The sequence below is a fragment of the Camellia sinensis genome, unplaced genomic scaffold (genome assembly GCF_055761805.1).
Source record: "Camellia sinensis isolate YWXY unplaced genomic scaffold, ASM5576180v1 Unanchor4, whole genome shotgun sequence".
In the NCBI taxonomy this organism is placed as follows: domain Eukaryota; kingdom Viridiplantae; phylum Streptophyta; class Magnoliopsida; order Ericales; family Theaceae; genus Camellia; species Camellia sinensis.
Genome location: NW_028129277.1, coordinates 4,014,256 through 4,036,949, shown reverse-complemented (window position 1 = coordinate 4,036,949; position 22,694 = coordinate 4,014,256). Strand labels below are relative to the sequence as shown.

Below are 22,694 nucleotides of genomic sequence, written 5' to 3'. Positions count from 1 at the left end.
CCTCCCCAATACCTGGCCGGCCAGAAAAGATGGTTGACCCTTTTGACCCCTAGCCGGCCGGCTAGGGGGTGTGGCCGGCCGGCCACCTCCAGCAAAAGTGAGCGGCCGGCCGTGCTCTCCTCACTGTGCCCCTTCCAGCTGTGAGGCAATATCCCCCAGATATTTTCTGTATCCGGGGGATATTTTGGGAGAGAGTTTTCCTCTCCATTTGACCCCCCTTTTACACCCCCTTTCTTGACCTTATAACCAGCTGAGGACCTTCTTCTAGGGGGTTAGAAAATTTGATCTTAAGAACTCCATAGCCAACTCCATCTTCATCTTCTTCAATTCTTCAAAAACCCTAAGTCCATTAACCTCCATTCCTTCTATACCACCAAGCTCTACCACCACTATCTCATTTCCAGCAGCTAGGAAGGGTTCTTGAAGGCCAAAGGAGCAGCAAATCCATCCAAGAAGCAACCAAAGTCTAGATCTTCAAGGGTAAGTTACACTTTGATCCTTTTGACCCTTTCCTTTGATCTATTTCTAAGCCTCATTTCTTTTTGGTTTCAAGCTTCGGTCCTAACTGAAAAGGACCATATTTTGAGCTCATCATCACTTCTCATTAAGGGCTCAACCTTGTTTGAGCTCTCCATAATATACTTGCTTCATTGACCATGTTGTATGTCATGATTTTGTATGCTTTTTTTGACCTATGAGCAATTTATTTTCGAGCATGTTGTAAACTGATATGAGGCATATTTTGAGCCCCTCTTCAACATTGGAGAAGGGCTCAACATTGTTTGGTGTTTCCATATGTCACTTGTAGTTATATCCCCTATTTAGCCCCATTTTTGCATAAATTAATAGCTCTCTTTGCTTCTGTTTTTGGACCTTGGTCCGAACTGAAAGTGGTCTTATTTTGGCCTATACTTCATGTTTCATTCACACTTTTTTTCTGTTTGGTGATTATTTTATACACTTCATGTTTTAGCACCTTTTGAGCCTTATTTTGCATCATATTTTTAGCATGTTTGTATACTGATTTTGAGGCTGCCATATACTGTAAATGTTCATATTTTTGGTCCATCTTCAGTGTTGTAGAAGGAAATTTTTCAGTTTGAGTTTTCCTTATACCACTTGCTTCTTTACCCCTCTTTTGGCCCCCATTCTTGCATGCTATGCTTCCCTTACCTATGCTTGCTGTTTGGCCATGTTCATAACTGCGAAAGTGCATCTTTTGGGACTGTCTAGCTTCTGTCTTTGCATTGCATGTCCATGTTGTGCATATTTAGTATGGCTATAGGCCATTTCGGATGCCTAATGTTGCATTTCGGGTCATTTCCTTACATTTCATGTCATTTCGCTTCATTTCGGGACTGTTTTCCCCCATTTTTTGCTGCTGAAATTCCATTGGCATGCTTGCATATCATTTTTGCCATGTTTCATCACATTTTATCATTGCCTCGGTTTGCGTGCCCGTGTGCACGTATTTCGAGGCACTCCGTTTTTGTCCGTCGGCATCCGATGTGAGTGTGGCTGAGGCTCACTTATGTTGGTATAAGCCCATTTGTCATTTCCATGTCATTTTATCATTGCCTCGGTTTGCGTGCCCGTGTGCACGTATTTCGAGGCACTCCGTTTTTGTCCGTCGGCATCCGATGTGAGTGTGGCTGAGGCTCACTTATGTTGGTATAAGCCCATTTGTCATTTCCATGTCATTTTATCATTGCCTCGGTTTGCGTGCCCGTGTGCACGTATTTCGAGGCACTCCGTTTTTGTCCGTCGGCATCCGATGTGAGTGTGGCTGAGGCTCACTTATGTTGGTATAAGCCCATTTGTCATTTCCATGTCATTCTACCATCGCCTCGGTTTGCGTGCCCGTGTGCACGCATTTCGAGGCATCTCATTTTCATCATATCTGTCATCGCCTCGGTTTGCGTGCCCGTGTGCACGCATTTCGAGGCATCTCATTTTCATCATATCTGTCATCGCCTCGGTTTGCGTGCCCGTGTGCACGCATTTCGAGGCATCTCATTTTCATCATATCTGTCATCGCCTCGGTTTGCGTGCCCGTGTGCACGCATTTCGAGGCATCTCATTTTCATCATATCTGTCATCGCCTCGGTTTGCGTGCCCGTGTGCACGCATTTCGAGGCATCTCATTTTCATCATATCTGTCATCGCCTCGGTTTGCGTGCCCGTGTGCACGCATTTCGAGGCATCTCATTTTCATCATATCTGTCATCGCCTCGGTTTGCGTGCCCGTGTGCACGCATTTCGAGGCATCTCATTTTCATCATATCTGTCATCGCCTCGGTTTGCGTGCCCGTGTGCACGCATTTCGAGGCATCTCATTTTCATCATATCTGTCATCGCCTCAGTTTGCGTGCCCGTGTGCACGCATTTCGAGGCATCTCATTTTCATCATATCTGTCATCGCCTCGGTTTGCGTGCCCGTGTGCACGCATTTCGAGGCATCTCATTTTCATCATATCCGTCATCGCCTCGGTTTGCGTGCCCGTGTGCACGCATTTCGAGGCATCTCATTTTCATCATATCTGTCATCGCCTCGGTTTGCGTGCCCGTGTGCACGCATTTCAAGGCATCTCATTTTCATTGTATCTGCCATCGCCTCGGTTTGCGTGCCCGCATGCACGCATTTCGAAACCTCTCATTTTCATTATATTTATCATCGCCTCGGTTTGCGTGCCTGTGTGCACGCATTTCGAGGCACCTCATTTTTAGCATTGTGTATGTTAGGATCGCATCTTAGTTACATTTCATGCATATCATGCATATTGCATCGTGTCCGGAATAGGAGTTAGTCCGGGCACGGGAATCGAGGTACATTTCGTACTCCGAGTGACGGAATGTGTCTCAATTCCCCAGTCACCGACACTCCAGATTATCCATGATGGGGTTAGGTTTTAGCTGTAATTTCATGTGCATTCATCCTATATTGAGTTGTGCATTTCGACTCCTCGACCATCATGCCTCGGTATGCGTGATTGGTGGCACGAGGATCGAGACATGCATATATTTGTGCAAATACATTGCTATGCCCCTTTCTTGCTCTCTGTTGCAGCAAAACGCAGAATCAGCAACTTTTCAAGGCTTGGCACGCATTTCAAGAAAAAGGTGTAAACAGAGGCTAATTGGGGCATCCCGGTGGATTTCCGCGCAAGACAATCCGGACATGCATCATCCATCAGAAGCAAGGCAGTCCCTGGCTTGCACGCCAGTTTATTTGCTTTCTAGTTAATTCATTAATTAATTAGAATTCTGTAATATTCTTTTATTTTGGGGACTGTAATATTTGGACTGTATTATTTATTCGGACCCTCCGAGTGAGGGCACAACTGTAATAAGTGTGCGTGAGTGTGATGTATGTCTTCCAACCCCACGTCTTTCTCCCTTTTATTTATCCGCTTATGATGGTTAGATTAGGGCATATTTTAAATTAGCATACAGTATGACAGCATGTTTGCATTCATTCATCTGTATTGCATGCACCGGGCTCGGCGCACCATACTAACTGCATTGTACTCTCAATTCCAAATTGAATACATGTTAGTTGTAGCATTTCATATGCCATCTTAGAATAGCCGAGCCTACTATAGTTGCATTTTGCATGTGTTGCATTAAGCATTTTTGTATACTTAGGATCATGCATGATTTCTAATATAGTTTCTGTTTTTGGCTTGGAGTACTCGGTAAGCTTTATGCTTTAGCATCCTTGCATGCGTGTGAGTGTTGCCATTAATAGCATGCTTACCATGAGGCTATGTGCTTATCTGATATAACTGCCTGAATGCCCGTGGGTGAAGGTTGGGTTATCTGAATTGGAATAAATCATCAAATGTTTCAAGCCTACCTGCGGGTAGCAAACCGTTTTCAAAAACAAACAAGAAGTGTTTTGTTCCAATCCAGGCGACCTGGTCTATATTTATATGCTGTGCGCATCACATAGTAACCTAGGCTAATAAACCGGAATAAGAATTCGCAATGTTTTCAAAAATTGATATCATGGTTAGTAGAGGCCGGTCTATGACCGGGCGAGCGGGGGTGCTCACGAAGTGACCTTCCCCAATCGTACCCAAGTTCCCGAGCCGAGGCAACTTTGGTGATGACGGACACGTGGCCTTTTGGCACCGAGTCAGGGTTTCCTAAATTTCCCAAAATAAAATATTTAGGTGGCGACTCTGTATCTGGCAAAGCAGTCCATATTTGGCACTTCTTTCAAAAAATCAGTTTTCCTAAAAAACGATTTGCCGGATTTGGACTCTTTGGTTCAGACTTAGAACCGTGACATTTTGAGAGTCCGAGCTGTAGTGACCCTAAATGAACTGAACGGGACCTAAACCCTCCCGGGGCGTTCAGGGGACGTCTACAGTTTCTGGCGACTCTGCTGGGGATTTAGAGAACTTAACTCGAACTCATGATATCTGTTTTTGACTACACTTGTGTGTTTCTTTGCATTGCATTTGCATTGGTGCGCCTAGGACACCGTGTTTGCCATCTGCTATTCCTGAACGGTTTGCCGGAGGCTTGTCTTGTCAAGGCATGACCATAAGGCTGACCGGTTGTGGGCTCTGCCAGTATGGGAACACAAACCCCGGTTTTACCGGGGCACCCTCTTTGACCATTCGGCCTAGTGCATATTCGGATCCATAGTGACCATTCCAAATTAGGACAGGCTGCTTACCCGTTTATAAGTTGTTTGAAACCGCTGTGTGCATAGTGAAACCCTAGCTCCTGACAAAATAGGACAGGGAAACCTTACCTCAACATAGGGGTGTTTTGGCTCTCACTTATCTGTTATGTGCTTTAGAGTGCGTCTCTACAGGAATGCATGTATCAGTATATGAGTTTGGGCATCAGGCCTGCGGGCATCGGTTCAGAATTGTCAGCATCAAGCCTGCGGGCATCAGATCAGTATATGAGTATTGAATATCAAGCCTGCGGGCTATGGTCCAGTATTGGCAGTATCAGGCCTACGGGCATCAGTTCAGTATCGTCGACATCAGGCCTGCGGGCATCAGTTTTGTATTACGGGTATCAAGCCTGTGGGCATCAGCCAGTGTTTGAGGATTATTTATCTGCGGATATCAGATTCTGTTTTGGGGAACAGTGATACAGGGATGATAATCAGTGTTTGAGGACAGTGTATATTTCAGCTTATTGACCGTGTGTTGATTATGCCCGACTATGTGTCTTGCATTTTGTTTTAAGCTGTTATGCTGCCCGTTTATCTGTTTATTTATTTCCTTTTCGCTTTATTTATCTTTTGCTAGGTCAGTTTTAGCACGATTGCTTCCGAACCAACAGGCATTCCCCAAGCACCTTGGACACGAGGTCGTCGACTCCACCGATCTGAGGATCTAATAGACGGACAGCCAGTGTTCTATTCTCTACCCCCCGTTATCAGAAGGAAGCCGAAAAGGCGCAGTGTGTCAGAACAGAGGTTGTCAGGGCAGTGGGTTACTCCATCAGAGGACTATAGGACTGAGGTCTCAATTACTGTTGCAGAAATAGACATACCAGTTAGACAGATGGAGCAACCGAATACATCTGGGATGGAGGCTCTAATGCGCCAGATGCAGGAAAGCATGAAACAGATGCACGATGATGCCGTCCGTCAAGCAGAATTCTCCAAACAGCAGGCCACAGTTATGGCCCAACAGGCTGAGTTGATTACCAGGTTACAACAACAGAACACAGCGTCTGCCTCACAAATCCCCCCTCCAGCAGGGGTCCCATTACCCGAGAAGGCTCCTGCTATTCAGGACGCTCCTTTGAACACCCAAAATACTGTACCGACTGTCCAAAATTTACAAGAGGACACGAGTCTTCCAACGGGGCCAGCACCGCCCCCAATTCCACTACAACTGTCCAAGGCTCATACATCCAATCACCCGGACTCTCCATCTGAGGACGAGGTTGATCCTACGGCTCTGAAATTGAGCAAATTGGAGAAACTCTTTAAGAAATCCCAAGGGGCTAAGGCTATGCCGGATATCGGAGATGGATATACCGAGGAGGCCGTGACACTCCCCGATAGGTTCAAAATGCCACAAATAGACCGTTTTGACGGGACTGGTGACCCCATGGTTCATATCCGACTGTTTGCGGATGTCTTGCGGCCAATGGGCCTTACACGACAACAGAAGCTCTCGTTATTCGGCCGAACCCTGTCGGGTGTGGCCTCCCATTGGTACGCAAGATTATCGGATGAGGTGAAGAAAAACTGGGACGAGATGGCTGAGGCCTTTGTCACACAATATTCATACAACACACAGATCGAGATCACAACCCGTGATCTTGAAACGACGAGGCAAGAGCCCAAGGAATCTTTTTCGGACTTTGTGATCCGATGGAGGGCGAAAGCGTCGACGATGACTTTAAGGCCCACTGACAGAGATCAAATTCGGATGATTGTGCGCAATCTCCACCCCAAGTTAATGCAAAGAATGATTGTGGTCCCCTTCCCTACTTTCGCAGATTTACATGATATGGGGGTGCAAATAGAAGATGCTATGAGGCAAGGACTGCTTGACCAGGACAGAGAACAACCGAGGAGGACCTTCAATCGCAACAACAACGCAGGCCCGAGCGGCGCTGCAAATACAAGAGCCTCGGAAGTTGGTATGGTCGCCACCACTCCCCCCTCCCCCTCCAAGACCCACGACTGCCACACCATTCTCCGGCGCGTCCGGAAGCAACTCACAAAACAGCCGATTCCAACCCCGAGGCCAAAGAACCTTTACTCCACTATATATGCCTCTGACCAAAGTTCTAGGAATACTGATCAGAAAGAATCATTTGAAACCCCTGGAACCAAAGCCATTACCAAATCCACTTCCCCCCTCATATGACTCATCAAAATACTGTGCATACCACCAACAACACGGTCATGACACCGACCGTTGTTACAGACTGCGTCATGAGATCCAAGATCTTATTGACAAACAGGTGATTGCACCTCCCGACCAACCCAATGTTACGACCAACCCTCTCCCATCACATAACCAAGCTCCTCCTCCCAAAAGAATTAACTTTATCCAGACTGGGGTCGCATCTTACGATCCTAGCATCTACATTACTCCCACCCACCTACCCAAGCCGGAGGTGCTCCTCCCCGATTGCACTGACTTCTTGTGCATGGTGGACACCTCCAAAACCCAACCAGAACCGATGGTGGTGACCGTCGAAGGCAGGACAGGGCGGATTTTAGGAGAGACCGAGTCTGTTGAATCTGGGATTGGGCAGAATTTTGCTGAGAGGGCTTATGATCCAAGCAAGTACATCCTATCAACGAGCCGAAATGGGCTAAGTGTAGAATTTCCCGAGACAGGAGAACTGTGCATGATCCGAGGGGATGGATCTGAGTTATGGGCAGATGAGCTGACGACCGTAGAAGAGGACTTTGCTAACTTGCAATTTCTCGATGATCAGGAGCTGGAGGATACGTCCATTAACTGGAATGATTATGAGGGATCAGAGGAGGCCACGGGATGGCTCGAAGACCAACCGGATGTAGTGGGGGAAACACAACCAAAACAGAGCCCGGCAGGGGCAGAAATATCAGTTGTGGCCGGAACGGCCGAAAATCAAGTTGTACCGCCGGAGAGCGCCGGTGTTAAGAATTCCGCTCAAGATATGGGCATTACGGATGTAGGAACTGTTGAACAAACAACTGTACTGACGCAGTTGGAACAAGGAAAGTTTGAGGAAGCTGAGAGAGCCAGAAAGGCGAAGGGGCCTGAGGGGACCGAAAGTTCTGTGCGCACAAAGACAAGCAATGCTGCGAGCATATGGACAGAGAGCACTGAAAGTGCGAGTGGACCGGAGCCAGACAGGTGCCTGTTGGCTGCCAGTGGAATGTGGTGGGAAGATGACGATTTGTGTCTTGCCCACACCGATGAGGACTGGGGGAATAACCAACCGGATGATACTTGGTATCTGGATGAAGTGGACCATATGACAAGAAGTGGGCGGTACTTCAAGCCCCCACACCTAGACCAACCCGAAGCATCCGGGAAAGACAGAGAAGTAGAGAGACAGAAGGAGAAGCAAATTGAAGACGAGGCTGTGTTGAAACAATTAAAGAAAATACAAGCAGACATCTCCATCTGGGGACTGCTAATGGCATCACGAGTGCACAGGGAAGCTGTCCTATCTGCCATGGACAAGTCGAAACTTTCTATAGACACCACGCCTGAACAGCTGGTTGGGCTGGTTTTTCCGGGAGGAGGTTCCCTGGCATTAACTTTTTCGGACAAGGAGCTACCGCCTGAGGGCGCAAATCATAATAAGCCTCTCTACATCTCTGTGGAATGTAGAGATAAGTGGATACCGGTGGTACTTGTTGATACCGGGTCTGCGATTAACGTCTGCCCGACCAGAACGGCATATGCAATCGGGTTGAAGCCCGTAGATTTCGTCCCAACCACCCAAGTGATCAGGGCATATGACAATACCAGCAGGGAGGTGATGGGGACTGTTAAAATTCAAACTAAGGTTGGTCCAGGACAACACAGTATCGAATTTCATATTTTGGACGTTCCCGCAACCTTTAACTTACTTTTGGGGCGACCGTGGTTGCACCAGGTCAAAGCAGTCTCTTCCACCCTTCATCAAATGCTGAAATACCCTCACGGGAAAGGGGTAGCAATCGTTTTTGGAAATTCATCGATCCATCCCCCGCCAGAGGTGTCTACACCCGTCTTGGAGATCGAACACGGCACGGAGGATGTGTTTTTGTCGGGGTTCACTTTGGCCGAAGCTCAAGTAGTGCAGAATGTCATGGCTGCGAATGAGGGCATGTATGTTAGTGCACAATCCATATACCTCATGAACAAGCTAAAACATACCCCTGGGATGGGATTAGGGAGAAGCGGCCGGAAGGGCGTCTCAGTGTTGGCCGAAGTGCCACACAACCCCCACGCCTTTGGACTGGGTTATCTGCCCACCAAGGAAGATTGGGTGAGGAAAGGAAAGGAAATGGCCGGAAGGGCCAGAGCAAAGAAGGCCGGGGAACCATTTGATTTAATGCACAGGCCCATCTGGGGTACCCTAAACGGACGCTTCGTCCGGGAGGGGGAAGATTTTCCGTTCTGCGGCTTCCCGGAGCCATGGCTAGACGCAAAGGGGGAGCGCGTGCCTGGTTTTGAAATCTTCTTCGACATACAATTATCTGGGGATGACGTTGCCGAAGCGCAGACAGACCCACCAACTGAGGTTGAGCAGTGTAGAGCAGTGGATCCCGAGAGTACAGAGCTGGAAATGGGGGTAGCACTGGCGAGTCTACTATCAGATCCTCCGATCAGCCAAGAGTGCTTGGGAGATAACTCTTCGGTTTCTGTGATTGGAGATGAAATAGCCGCGGGCTTTCCAGCGCCGATCTTGGATGCATCTATCGCACCTTCTCTCATCTGGCAGTATGAAGAAGGCTTTTTATCTAGCAGTTCCGGGTCAGGTAGTGAGCCGGAATCTGATTCTACCGAATCTTCTGCGTCAGAATCAGATTCCAGCTCGACTGAGTCTGAGTCCGGTATTCCTGGGGGTGATAACCCGGATACCACAGTCCTGTCTAGGTCGTCTTTTTCATTTTCTTTTGAGTCTGTTGTAACAGAGGAATCTGACGGCTTGGAAGTATTTAATGAGAATGATGTGGATGTGGTTTCTGAGTATTTTTCTGTGCCTTTAATTTATTGCTTAAATCAGGATTTTCAAAATTTTGATGAAAATAGTGAGGAAGAAATTCCTCCAGTTTTGCAACGATTAATTGATCAAGAGCAGGAAAGATTTGTTAAACCTTTAATCGATGAAATCACTTCTGTGAATATTGGTACTGAGAAGGACCCGCGGCTGGTCTAGATCGGGTCCACGTTGTCTTCAGAGGAGCGCGAGCGCTTAGTCGCTTTACTAAAAGATTTCAAAGATGTTTTCGCGTGGTCCTATGAAGACATGCCTGGAATCGATCCTGAGATTGTACAGCACCGGATCCCTCTTGATCCAGAGGCCCGCCCTGTCAAACAGAAACTCAGAAGGATTCGCCCGGACTGGGCCCTCAAGATTAAGGAAGAGGTCACCAAACAAATTGACGCAGGGTTCCTGTTGGTGTCTGAATATCCAACTTGGTTGGCCAACATAGTTCCAGTGCCAAAGAAGGACGGCAGAATTCGGGTCTGTGTAGACTTCAGAGATTTGAACAAGGCCAGTCCGAAGGACGACTTCCCCTTGCCACACATCGATGAATTGGTGGATTTCACGGCAAGACATGCCTTGCTTTCGTTTATGGATGGTTTCTCAGGCTATAATCAGATAGTAATGGCACCCGAAGACCGGGAGAAGACTGCGTTCACTACCCCGTGGGGTACATATTGTTATAGAGTGATGCCATTCGGGCTGAAAAATGCCGGAGCTACGTATCAACGGGCAGCAACTACAATATTGCATGATATGATCCATAAGGAGGTCGAAGTGTACGTAGACGACATGATTGTCAAATCCAAAGATAGAGAGGGCCACTACACCGCCTTACAAAAATTCTTTCAAAGGATCAAAGAGTTTCGGCTGCGACTGAACCCCCAAAAATGCACGTTTGGTGTCACAGCAGGGAAGATGTTAGGGTTTCTGATCACACAAAGGGGCATTGAGGTCGACCCTTCCAAAATCAAGGCCATCTTAGAAATGCCACCACCAAGGACTGAAAAGGAGGTGCGAGGCTTTCTAGGTAAAGTGCAATTCATAAGGCGGTTTATTTCTAAACTAACCTTGACTTGTGAACCACTTTTTGGTCTCCTGAAGAAAGGAAAGAAATTCCAATGGGACGGCCGATGTCAAACAGCTTTTGAGCAAATCAAAGAGTATCTACAGAACCCACCTGTGCTGTCACCGCCAGAGCCAGGGAGACCGTTGATACTGTACCTTTCGGTAACTGAGACCACCATGGGCTGCATGCTCGCGCAGGAGTCAGAAGACAAAGTGGAAAGGACCATATACTATCTGAGCAAAAAGATGCTAGATTACGAAACCCGCTATACACCGCTGGAAAAGGCTTGCTTGGCCTTGGTATGGGCAACCAGGAAGCTGCGGCACTACCTGTTAGCTCACTCTGTAATGTTGGTTTCGCGATTGGATCCCATCAAATATCTTTTCGAGAAACCAGCACTTACGGGTAGGCTAGCTCGATGGCTGCTGTTGCTCTCCGAATTTGATTTGAAGTATGTAACGCGCAAGTCAGTAAAAGGTAGAGCGGTAGCGGAGTTCCTTGCCGACCACCCGGTTGAGGGGGATGAAGCGGTTGAGTATCTATTCCCGGATGAAGCAATTCTGCACGTTAAAGATGAAACCTGGACAATGTACTTTGACGGAGCGTCAAACCAGTATGGGTATGGGATAGGGGTGTTGCTGATAGCGCCTGATGATTCCCGTATTCCTTTAGCATTCAAGCTCCGGTTCAAAGTTTCCAACAATGAAGCAGAGTATGAGGCATGTATTGCTGGCCTGGAAGCAGCCCTGGAACTAGGGGCAAGACGAGTGGACGTCATTGGGGACTCGAACCTTGTTGTGTCTCAAGCAAAAGGAGATTGGAAAGTCAAAGAGGAAAGGATGATAATCTACCACCAAACCTTGGATCTGTTAATTCCTCGGTTTGAGAAGCTAAATTTCACCCACCTTGTAAGAGAGAACAACAGGTTTGCAGATTCACTAGCAACTCTATCTTCTATGATAGACATCCCGTCCGGAGTCCGGATGCGTCCAGTTATTATTGATCAAAAGTTTGCGCCGGCATATGAGTCGATTTCCGCCATAGATGAGGTTCAAGACGGCAACCCCTGGTATTACGATATCTGGAACTTCTTGGAAAAGGAGACATACCCACTAGGGGCAAATGCCAAAGATAAGAGGGCTGTCCGAAGAATGGCTGCTCAGTTCATTATCTGCGGGGGAAATTTGTACAAAAGGGGCCATCTGGGAATGCATAAGCTCTGTGTAGAAGCTGAAGAGTCAAAACGCCTGATGGAAGCCATCCATGGGGGGGAGTGCGGTGCACATATGAATGGAGTAATGCTGGCCAGAAAGATCCTCAGACAGGGCTATTACTGGTCAACCATGGAGGAGGATTGCATTGATTTTGTTCGGCGATGTCACAAATGCCAAATTCATGCAAATCGCATGAACATCCCGCCGTCAAAACTGTACAACATGACTTCGCCGTGGCCTTTTTCAGTCTGGGGAATTGATGTGATCGGAGCTGTTACCCCGAAGGGGTCAAACGGGCATGAGTTTATCCTGGTAGCGATAGATTATTTTACAAAGTGGGTCGAGGCCCAATCATACGCAGTGTTGAAGGCGTCGCATGTCGCGAAGTTCATCAGAAACAACATCATCTGTCGCTACGGGGTGCCAAACGAGATAATTTCAGATAATGGTTCCCACTTCAAGAAAGAAGTGATAGACTTGTTGGAGAAATACAATGTGGCTTTCCATAAGTCCTCTACATACAGGCCGCAGACCAACGGAGCGGTTGAGGCCGCCAACAAGAATATCAAGCATATACTACAGAAGATGGTGGAAACCTATCGAGATTGGCCAAACAAGCTGCCATTTGCTCTGTGGGGCTACAGGACTTCAATCAGAACTTCTACTGGAGCAACTCCATATTCATTGGTCTATGGAATGGAGGCTGTTCTACCCATTGAAATTGAGGTCCCATCATTACGAGTATTGGCTGAATGCCAGATAGCCGAAGCAGATTGGCAGCAAAGCAGATTCGAAGAACTCATGCTTTTTGATGAAAGAAGACTGAAAGCACTGTACCACATCCAAGGCTATCAACGCAGAATTGCCCGGGCTTTCAACAAGAAGGTTAAGTCCAGGAATCTGAAAGAGGGAGATTTGGTGCTCAAAGACAACCGAGCTCCCATCCACGACCCAAGGGGCAAGTTCAAACCCAATTGGACTGGTCCTTATATCATCAAAGCTATCTGGTCAGGTGGGGCTGTGGTTCTGATGGATCTAGATGGCTTGGAGTTCTCACAACCGATCAATATGGACAAGTTGAAGAAATACTATCCTTGAGAGGCTCGCTAGGCCGAAAACCCGAAAGGGCGACCTAGGCAAGATTCAGGGCACAAAAAATTAGAAAATATAAAAACTGAGCTCGCAAGGTTGAAAACCCGCAAAGGGCGGCCTTGGCAAAAGTTAGAGCGCAAAAGGAGAGTGAAAATACTCGAGCGAACCTAAGCCTGAACTACGTAAGACTTGATTCCCATCTTTGGGATACGTAGGCAGCTTCGTCTTGAAGTTCAGTCATAAACTTTTCCCCGATCAACTCTGTCCATATTAATCATCTCAGTCATCTTTATCCATCAGCATTTATCATGATCTCCGGTACAGTGCTGTTCAAACTAGGGGCAACTTTCCGTTGCCATGACGGTGCAAAGTTACTCAGACAAGGGGCAACTTTCCGTTGCTTTGGAGTGCCGCATTGTTCTTCAAACTAGGGGGCAACTTTCCAGTTGCAGGGATCTGGGGTTGTGCATTTCAGTGACAGATTTTCGGCGTGTCCAATTCTGATCCACATCGAAAATAGTTTTGAAAAGTTTTAATAAAAGTTGACTTTGTTCAAATCAATCTTTTTACGACTAAGACCATTTTTGGACCAAAAATGGAAAATTTTCAGTACCATAACTTTCAGTTTCATTGATTTCAAAATAGAGTTCTCCTGCTCTTGCTTTACAATCGAGGTTGCTTTTTAGTATAATCATAAAGAAAACTTGAAAATACTAATAAGCAATAAATTTGGGGCATAGTTGAATCAAGTATTTCTGTGTCCCCCTCCAGAGCTGGACGGGATATCTGATGCCAAGCTGGGCCCAACTTGTACCTCCTCTTTGAGCCAATCCACACATTCATCTAACAAAGTGCAACTGAAGGTTGAAGCAGGGGCCAGAAACTCTCTAGTCCTCCATGCCGTGGCATATCTCTGGCCGGCCAGCTCCCAGGGATGGCTGGCAATGTTGCAGTGTGACTCCTCGGCCCTGTTTTGCTCTTCGAAGGAGAACTCCAAGCATTGCCATACAATAGGAGAGCCGAAGGCCTTCATTTCAGACGCGTTCCGATGCCCAGATCGTCAGAAGTACACCTTTTGTTGTTGAGTTTTGCTTATCGAGTTGTTGTACTTTGCTTATCGAGTTGTTTGTCGAGCGGACGTGTTTTGTGTTTTGAGTCCTTGCTCTCTGTTTAAGCAAATTTTGTTAAAGTCTTGTTTGCTTGCATTGTTGCTTTTTGCTTATCGAGTTGTAAACTTGCTAAAGATTCTGTTATATCTTAGTAAGTTGAGTTGTTTAGTTTGTTGCGTCGGTTCACTACCTGATTTGGTGATTACAATGCGCATTACCATTCAATTTCATTTCTTGTGCAAAACAAATTGATGCGATACGATGCTAAAAGTACAAACACCTTTCCAAAAGCTATTTCATTTCATCATGCTTTACAACAAATAAAGGTACAGGTTTTACAAAAATAAAACTGCCTAACAATGTGCAAAGTGCTACAAACTACTAGTAAAAAAGAAAAATAAAGCATGGAAATAGCAGCATCAAAATCCTCGGGAGCGGGAACGAGAAGCACGCCTAGTCCTCTTTTGCGGGACAACCTCCACACCATCGTCAGAGTCGGAGCTGTCATCCTCAGGATCCTCCTCAGCCTCGCCTCTGTTCCCCGAGCCAAAACCGGAGCCTCCCTCCTCAACAGATGTCTCGAACTGGCGGTCGGTAGCCTCCTCCTCCTCCTCCTCCTCCTCATCAGGCTCCACCTCCACGACATGAGCCCTGCGCCTGCGGACCGGTCCTCCTCGAGCTCCTCGATAAGGCCTAGATGGCCCGGCTCCTCGGGAAGGCCGAGATGGCCCCTCCCCCTGATAAGGCCCGGATGGCCCAGCTCCCTGATAAGGCCCGGATGGCCCAGCTCCCCAATGAGGCCCAGGTGGCCTGGCCTGCGGCTGACCGGACCATGTAGGCATCTGAAAACAAGGAGTTCAAATCAAATACATCAGTCCAAATATGTACATCGGATACAGATACGAGCAAAAGCTACATGAAGTGGGTGCGTGTAAATACAGTGTACAAGTGATGTGTGTGTCAGATGTGCTCTACACAAGTAGTCTATCAATGCAGTAGAAATCAGCATGTCATCAGAAGTATGATAAATGCCAGGAAAAACTGAAGGGTACCTGAATGCCCGCAACAGACAACTGTGCCTCCCTGCGTAGGACCATGCCCTCGAGTGTCGCCACCAGCTCAACCATCTCCTCCATGTACCCTCGCGATGGCTGCAAAAATGAGTTCATAATCATCAGTGAACAAATGAGTATCTAAACATCTGAAATGATGAATGACGAAAGTGGAGCGTACCGGCGGTGAGTCCGGATCAATGGCATATCGATCACTGGGCATCCGAGGCTCTAGTGGAACTGGAATCGGAGAGCTAGTCCCATACTGCCACGCCATCAACTCAGTAGGCATATCTGGCCATCCCAGATGAGGATGAATCGACGGGTTCGGAGGAAACGGTCTACTCCCACCCCTAGATGCGCCAGCCCTGCTAGAAGAAGGGATGTCTGTAGCCCGAGCCTGAGCCTGATCCGAGGATGACATACCGGCAGGTCTCATCATCGGAATACGAGCCTCTGTCAATGGAGGCATCAAATATATGTGACGATAGGTGGCGTAGTCCCCCTCCGCAACATATAACAAAGCATCGCTGCCTAGCATGGCGCCGACTACCTCTGAGTAAGAGAGCCTGTCAGCGGTCCGCATACTAGCCGGAGGTACCGCGGGAACATCCTGGGAAAGATACCCCCGTACCTGGCACAGAAAGCGCTCCCCCAGGAACCAGACTCTGCCGACTGGCCCTTCGAGCAGGACCCTATACCGGGAGATGCCTGATGCTCCGGTATACTGAAGTAAGAGATCATCACCCAGAGGTGCCCAAGGCTGCCAAGTAATCTGCGGATGATAAATGTATAAACCAATCAGAGAACAAGAATATACAGAGCAAATCAAAGATGAAAATGAAAAGGACTGAAACTTCTGAAGTACCTCTGAGTGTCGCACAGTGTCGAAGTACTGTCGCAGGCGAACCAGGGTCTCTCGAGGCCTCGCCCGGTGCGGGCCCTCAAATATCAATGAATATGGGGTCACAGGGATCCCCACCACCTCCAGCACTGGGGCTAATGATGGAAAGTATACATAAGCCCATAGCTGAGAAAAGCGGTGCAGAATGTAAGTACGAAATGATGAGAGCAAAATGCAGACTGTAAAAGTGTGCTGTATGTGCAATGTACAAGTAATGAAGAGCAGAAATGTAAATCAAGGAGACAGAAAGTACCTCCCAAGCTCTCCAGTAGCCGCCAAGCAAATCGCCCCGCCCGCGGGAGGTCGCGCTCATGTAAAAGTAGAGGGTGGCCAGGCCAGCGCCACCCCAATCATATCTACTGACCTGTGATAGGTCGACTAGAGCGCTCAGCAGATATAGCCCAATGGTGTTCCCTCTGTCGGCAAACAGGGTAGTCCCGAAGAGGAACATCAGGAAGCCACGAGTATACTGCTCTGTCTCCTCAGGAGTCTCGGGCATCATCTCAGCCCGCCGAAAATGGGAGGAAAACCAAGTATAGCGGACTCTCCCAGAGACCCTGTCAACAGGTGGGCGAGCCCCCAACAAATACATCCAGGCGGCCTCCCACTCGCCCATATCCTCATCGTATGGGATGGCCCAACCTCCGACATCAAGGCCGGTCAATACAGCAAAATCAAAAGGGGTCATAGTCATGTCCCCGGTAGCAGAGAAATGAAAGGAATTAGTGGTGTCCCACCATCTCTCTACCAAAGCTGCCATCAAGGTCCTCCTGGCAGGACAGCGTGACAACCCGGTGCAGAAGGGCCCAAACCCCGCCAAATCTACCAAATCCCTGACGCCCTCCGGGAGCTCAGCATACCAATCCCGCGCCATGGTAGAACCATATCCTCGCACACTGCGGGAGCCACCCTGCATTCAGAATGAATACATGTGTCAGTATAAAATGAATGGGCTGTGTGCCGATGAAATGAATGAGTTGTGTGCCAACAGAAATTTGGGCTATGTGCCAATAAAACAAATGGGCTGCGTGCCAGCAGAATGCGTGAGTTGTATGTTCAAGGTGTGATGTATAAGCTGTCAGAAAATCTATCTACCTGGGCTGCGTGTTCAGAGAATTTGAATTTTGGGCTGCGTGTTCAACTTTCAGTTTATTTGTGGGCTGTGTGTTCACTATCTACCTGGGCTGCGTGTTCAGAGAATTTGAAGTTTGGGCTGTGTGTTCAACTTTCAGTTAATTTGTGGGCTGCGTGTTCACTATCTACCTGGGCTGCGTGTTCAGAGAATTTGAAGTTTGGGCTGTGTGTTCAACTTCCAGTTAATTTGTGGGCTGCGTGTTCACTATCTACCTGGGCTGCGTGTTCAGAGAATTTGAATTTTGGGCTGTGTGTTCAACTTTCAGTTAATTTGTGGGCTGCGTGTTCACTATCTACCTGGGCTGCGTGTTCAGAGAATTTGAATTTTGGGCTGCGTGTTCAACTTTCAGTTAAATTGTGGGCTGCGTGTTCACTATCTACCTGGGCTGCGTGTTCAGAGAATTTGAATTTTGGGCTGCGTGTTCAACTTTCAGTTAAATTGTGGGCTGCGTGTTCACTATCTACCTGGGCTGCGTGTTCAGAGAATTTGAAGTTTGGGCTGTGTGTTCAACTTTCAGTTAATTTGTGGGCTGCGTGTTCACTATCTACCTGGGCTGCGTGTTCAGAGAATTTGAAGTTTGGGCTGTGTGTTCAACTTTCAGTTAATTTGTGGGCTGCGTGTTCACTATCTACCTGGGCTGCGTGTTCAGAGAATTTGAATTTTGGGCTGCGTGTTCAACTTTCAGTTAATTTGTGGGCTGCGTGTTCACTATCTACCTGGGCTGCGTGTTCAGAGAATTTGAATTTTGGGCTGCGTGTTCAGTTTTCAGTTAATTTGTGGGCTGCGTGTTCACTATCTACCTGGGCTGCGTGTTCAGAGAATTTGAATTTTGGGCTGCGTGTTCAACTTTCATTTAAAGTGTGGGCTGTGTGTTCACTTTTGAATTCGGGCTGTGTGTTCGACAAATCGGTGTCTGAACCGTGTGTTTCAATGTGGGCTGTGTGTTCGCAATTAATTAATGAGCCGAGCGTTCAAAAATTTCAAGTGTTGAAACTACATGTTCAAAGATGTAAGGAAAGTACTATGTCACAAGCTAATTGTTTAAACATGGCAAGGACGCAAAATGTAAAATACAGAAGATGAGGTAAATACCTCTCGAGCCTCATGAGAGAGATGCTGCTCTGGCTCTCTAAGAAGCAGATCTGCGGCTGCTCTCTCGTCGAAACTGGTAAAATGACGAAAAACGGCACGAGGGAGGGCATGCACTGCTGGACGGTACCTCTCGGGCATGAAAGGTCGAGTCCTCGGAGGAAGAGTCATAGGATCGAAATCGTCCCCAACGCCCAAAAAACCTCCACCGTGAGAAGAAGTACCCGCCATTTTCAGAAATCTGCAAAAGGGGAGCAAAAATGAGCAAAATGAGCAAAAATTGGAAAAAGTCAACAAAAGTCAACTCCCGGGAAAATATTCAAAATTTTAAGATGAACTTACCTCAAGTGTTGAAAATGCAAAAAGAAGCTCCGAAGCCGGAATTTAATCGCTCCAAAGTGTTTAAAACTAAGTGTTTTTACGAAAACAATTTGCGCGAGGCGTTGGAAAACGCGCGTAAAACTCAAAACTGGAGAGAAAAGTGTTGAAAGAGGCAAGGAATGAAATGGGGTTCGGCTGCTATTTATAGGCTTCAAGCCTTGGATGAAATGCATACAAAAAGGAGGCAAAAAGACGAAAATGCCCCTGGGAAAAGGGCACGGCCGGCCGGCCTCTAAAAATAGCTGGCCAGCCATCTGCTTTTTGCAGAAATGGCCGGCCAGCCATTAGCTTTTTTAGAAAACGGTTGGACACCCCCCCTTGGGAAGATAAACGGCCGGCCATGCTCCCCACATGCTCACCTAGCTCTCTGCAAATTTTGAGGAAGATCGGAGTTCCCGGGACCTGAAAAAGTTCAAGAAACGTACACTTCCGGTCGCAAAATTGCTCCGTCGGGACTTCGGTTTCAAGTTCTGATGTATGTCTCATCATCATCCATCGAAATCAACGTGTATCCTTTTTGAATGGGTTATAACCTTTCAGAGAAGTGAATCAGAGGTCGTGATCAAGTTACCTTCGCCGAAACACGCGTTTCCGTACTCGTTGTTTCATGACAAATGAACACCCTGTTTCATGCTCGTTTTGTACTATCTTGCATTCTCATAGACATACTCGCATTGTCATGTACATTTCTCGATATTTGTATACCTCTGTGTTTGAGCATGCGTCGTCACACATATCTCATTCTTGCATTACGATGCATCCACTCACCAGCACTGCGTGTGTCAAACTTTCGAAATCACATTGAATATATGTTGTTAGCATATTGTGCTTGTTGCAATTTCTCTCTCTTGCAGGCACGATATTGTATGTACGGTTCAATTGAGGCTGGTGCGAACAGGCAAATCGCGCAGGTATTGTATCTTCTCCGTGTGAGACATGGCGGGGATTGAATAATCCTCCGCGTTCTTAACTGCATGAAATGTAGTTGTCGCTTTGCATTCTTGCTTAAAATTGTTGCATCTATTTGCGAATACTTGCCTCATTACAGCTAGCTGCATTTGCACGATCATTGGGCTACCTTCGGCTTCTTGCATATCATTTGCATTTTGCCCCCTGCCTGCGGGCATGCCTGCGGGCACATCTTTTTCTATCTTGTATGTTTGTCTGAGTCTTCGGCCTTGTCAAAAATGGGTCGTCTCTAGGCTTTGACATTCACTCCCGTCACTTGTGACTTCCGAGTTCTGTCAAAGAGGGGCAACTGTAGACACCCCATTTTTGACCGACCTTAAGACTCAGACGTCACCGATTAAGCGCTTGGTGATGTTGCATAATGTGCTTGTTCAGAAGTTTCAGAGTCGCGGCTGTGAGCCCTGCCTCCGGACTTCCAAACCCTTTTCTGTGCCTTGTCTCGGTTTGCGAGCCAGACTCGGTTTTCTCCGTTTCTTTTCCTAAGGGGAGGGAGAGGTCCCGTAGACCATCTCTCAATGTCCGTAGGCTACATTTGGTGGCCGTAGGCCATTTTGCCCATTTTGGAGTCCGGTTCCCGGTTTTCGGAGCCGTCAGGCCGTGTGCCTCGGTTCGGGACCACCTAACCATCTCCGTTTGCTCTGATTTTTGGCATACATCCTATTTCATCCATTTTGAGGGACACTGAGGGCTGAGAAACCCACTTCGAGGTCAAATACAATTTTCGGTGCTTAACAGCCCATTTCCGGGACCCCGAACTGCGTGTTTTGGCTCCGGAACATTCGTTTTGCAACGGTTTTCGCTCGTTTTTGGCAGGTACCTCTGTTTTATCACAGGGAAGGTCACTGAAGGGTGGGAGGCCAGCAATTGTTGCAGCAGCCAGTTATCTCTCCTCCGGAGCCTCCCGGCGCCCGTTTTTCCAACTTCCGGGCTAATGTTGAATACCTTAGAGCTAGCGTTGCCAACTTTCAACCACATATCTGTGATCTACACATCTGAGAGGCCCCTAAAAGTTCATGGCCGGCCATTAAGGTCACCTGACCCTTTTGACCCCTTTCTTCCGGGCTAATGTTGAACCCCTTGGACCCTTTTTCTCGAACTTTGAACCACATATCTGTGATGTACACACCTGAGAGGCCACTAAAAGTTCATGGCCGGCCATTAAGGTCACTTGACCCTTTTGAACCCCTCCTTCCGAGCCACTGTTGAACCCCTTGGGCCCACTTTCTTGGAATTTCAATTACATGGTTGTGTTGTACACACATAGGCCTACCTCCCCAATACCTGGCCGGCCAGAAAAGATGGTTGACCCTTTTGACCCCTAGCCGGCCGGCTAGGGGGTGTGGCCGGCCGGCCACCTCCAGCAAAAGTGAGCGGCCGGCCGTGCTCTCCTCACTGTGCCCCTTCCAGCTGTGAGGCAATATCCCCCAGATATTTTCTGTATCCGGGGGATATTTTGGGAGAGAGTTTTCCTCTCCATTTGACCCCCCTTTTACACCCCCTTTCTTGACCTTATAACCAGCTGAGGACCTTCTTCTAGGGGGTTAGAAAATTTGATCTTAAGAACTCCATAGCCAACTCCATCTTCATCTTCTTCAATTCTTCAAAAACCCTAAGTCCATTAACCTCCATTCCTTCTATACCACCAAGCTCTACCACCACTATCTCATTTCCAGCAGCTAGGAAGGGTTCTTGAAGGCCAAAGGAGCAGCAAATCCATCCAAGAAGCAACCAAAGTCTAGATCTTCAAGGGTAAGTTACACTTTGATCCTTTTGACCCTTTCCTTTGATCTATTTCTAAGCCTCATTTCTTTTTGGTTTCAAGCTTCGGTCCTAACTGAAAAGGACCATATTTTGAGCTCATCATCACTTCTCATTAAGGGCTCAACCTTGTTTGAGCTCTCCATAATATACTTGCTTCATTGACCATGTTGTATGTCATGATTTTGTATGCTTTTTTTGACCTATGAGCAATTTATTTTCGAGCATGTTGTAAACTGATATGAGGCATATTTTGAGCCCCTCTTCAACATTGGAGAAGGGCTCAACATTGTTTGGTGTTTCCATATGTCACTTGTAGTTATATCCCCTATTTAGCCCCATTTTTGCATAAATTAATAGCTCTCTTTGCTTCTGTTTTTGGACCTTGGTCCGAACTGAAAGTGGTCTTATTTTGGCCTATACTTCATGTTTCATTCACACTTTTTTTCTGTTTGGTGATTATTTTATACACTTCATGTTTTAGCACCTTTTGAGCCTTATTTTGCATCATATTTTTAGCATGTTTGTATACTGATTTTGAGGCTGCCATATACTGTAAATGTTCATATTTTTGGTCCATCTTCAGTGTTGTAGAAGGAAATTTTTCAGTTTGAGTTTTCCTTATACCACTTGCTTCTTTACCCCTCTTTTGGCCCCCATTCTTGCATGCTATGCTTCCCTTACCTATGCTTGCTGTTTGGCCATGTTCATAACTGCGAAAGTGCATCTTTTGGGACTGTCTAGCTTCTGTCTTTGCATTGCATGTCCATGTTGTGCATATTTAGTATGGCTATAGGCCATTTCGGATGCCTAATGTTGCATTTCGGGTCATTTCCTTACATTTCATGTCATTTCGCTTCATTTCGGGACTGTTTTCCCCCATTTTTTGCTGCTGAAATTCCATTGGCATGCTTGCATATCATTTTTGCCATGTTTCATCACATTTTATCATTGCCTCGGTTTGCGTGCCCGTGTGCACGTATTTCGAGGCACTCCGTTTTTGTCCGTCGGCATCCGATGTGAGTGTGGCTGAGGCTCACTTATGTTGGTATAAGCCCATTTGTCATTTCCATGTCATTTTATCATTGCCTCGGTTTGCGTGCCCGTGTGCACGTATTTCGAGGCACTCCGTTTTTGTCCGTCGGCATCCGATGTGAGTGTGGCTGAGGCTCACTTATGTTGGTATAAGCCCATTTGTCATTTCCATGTCATTTTATCATTGCCTCGGTTTG

The 22,694-nt window shown here is 47.2% G+C and overlaps 1 protein-coding gene across 1 annotated transcript; it reads right to left on the bottom strand.

Annotated features, from left to right (window-relative positions):
* Positions 1-14,451: 14,451 nt before the first annotated feature.
* Positions 14,452-17,036, bottom strand: LOC145816710 (uncharacterized). The gene is made up of 5 exons (XM_082912604.1): positions 16,384-17,036; positions 16,095-16,256; positions 15,408-16,001; positions 15,227-15,325; positions 14,452-15,016 (listed from the first exon to the last, which is right to left on the bottom strand). Exons 1-5 carry the CDS (start codon positions 17,002-17,004, stop codon positions 14,594-14,596), a joined length of 1,899 nt encoding a protein of 632 aa, XP_082768730.1. The 5' UTR covers positions 17,005-17,036; the 3' UTR covers positions 14,452-14,593.
* Positions 17,037-22,694: the final 5,658 nt, after the last annotated feature.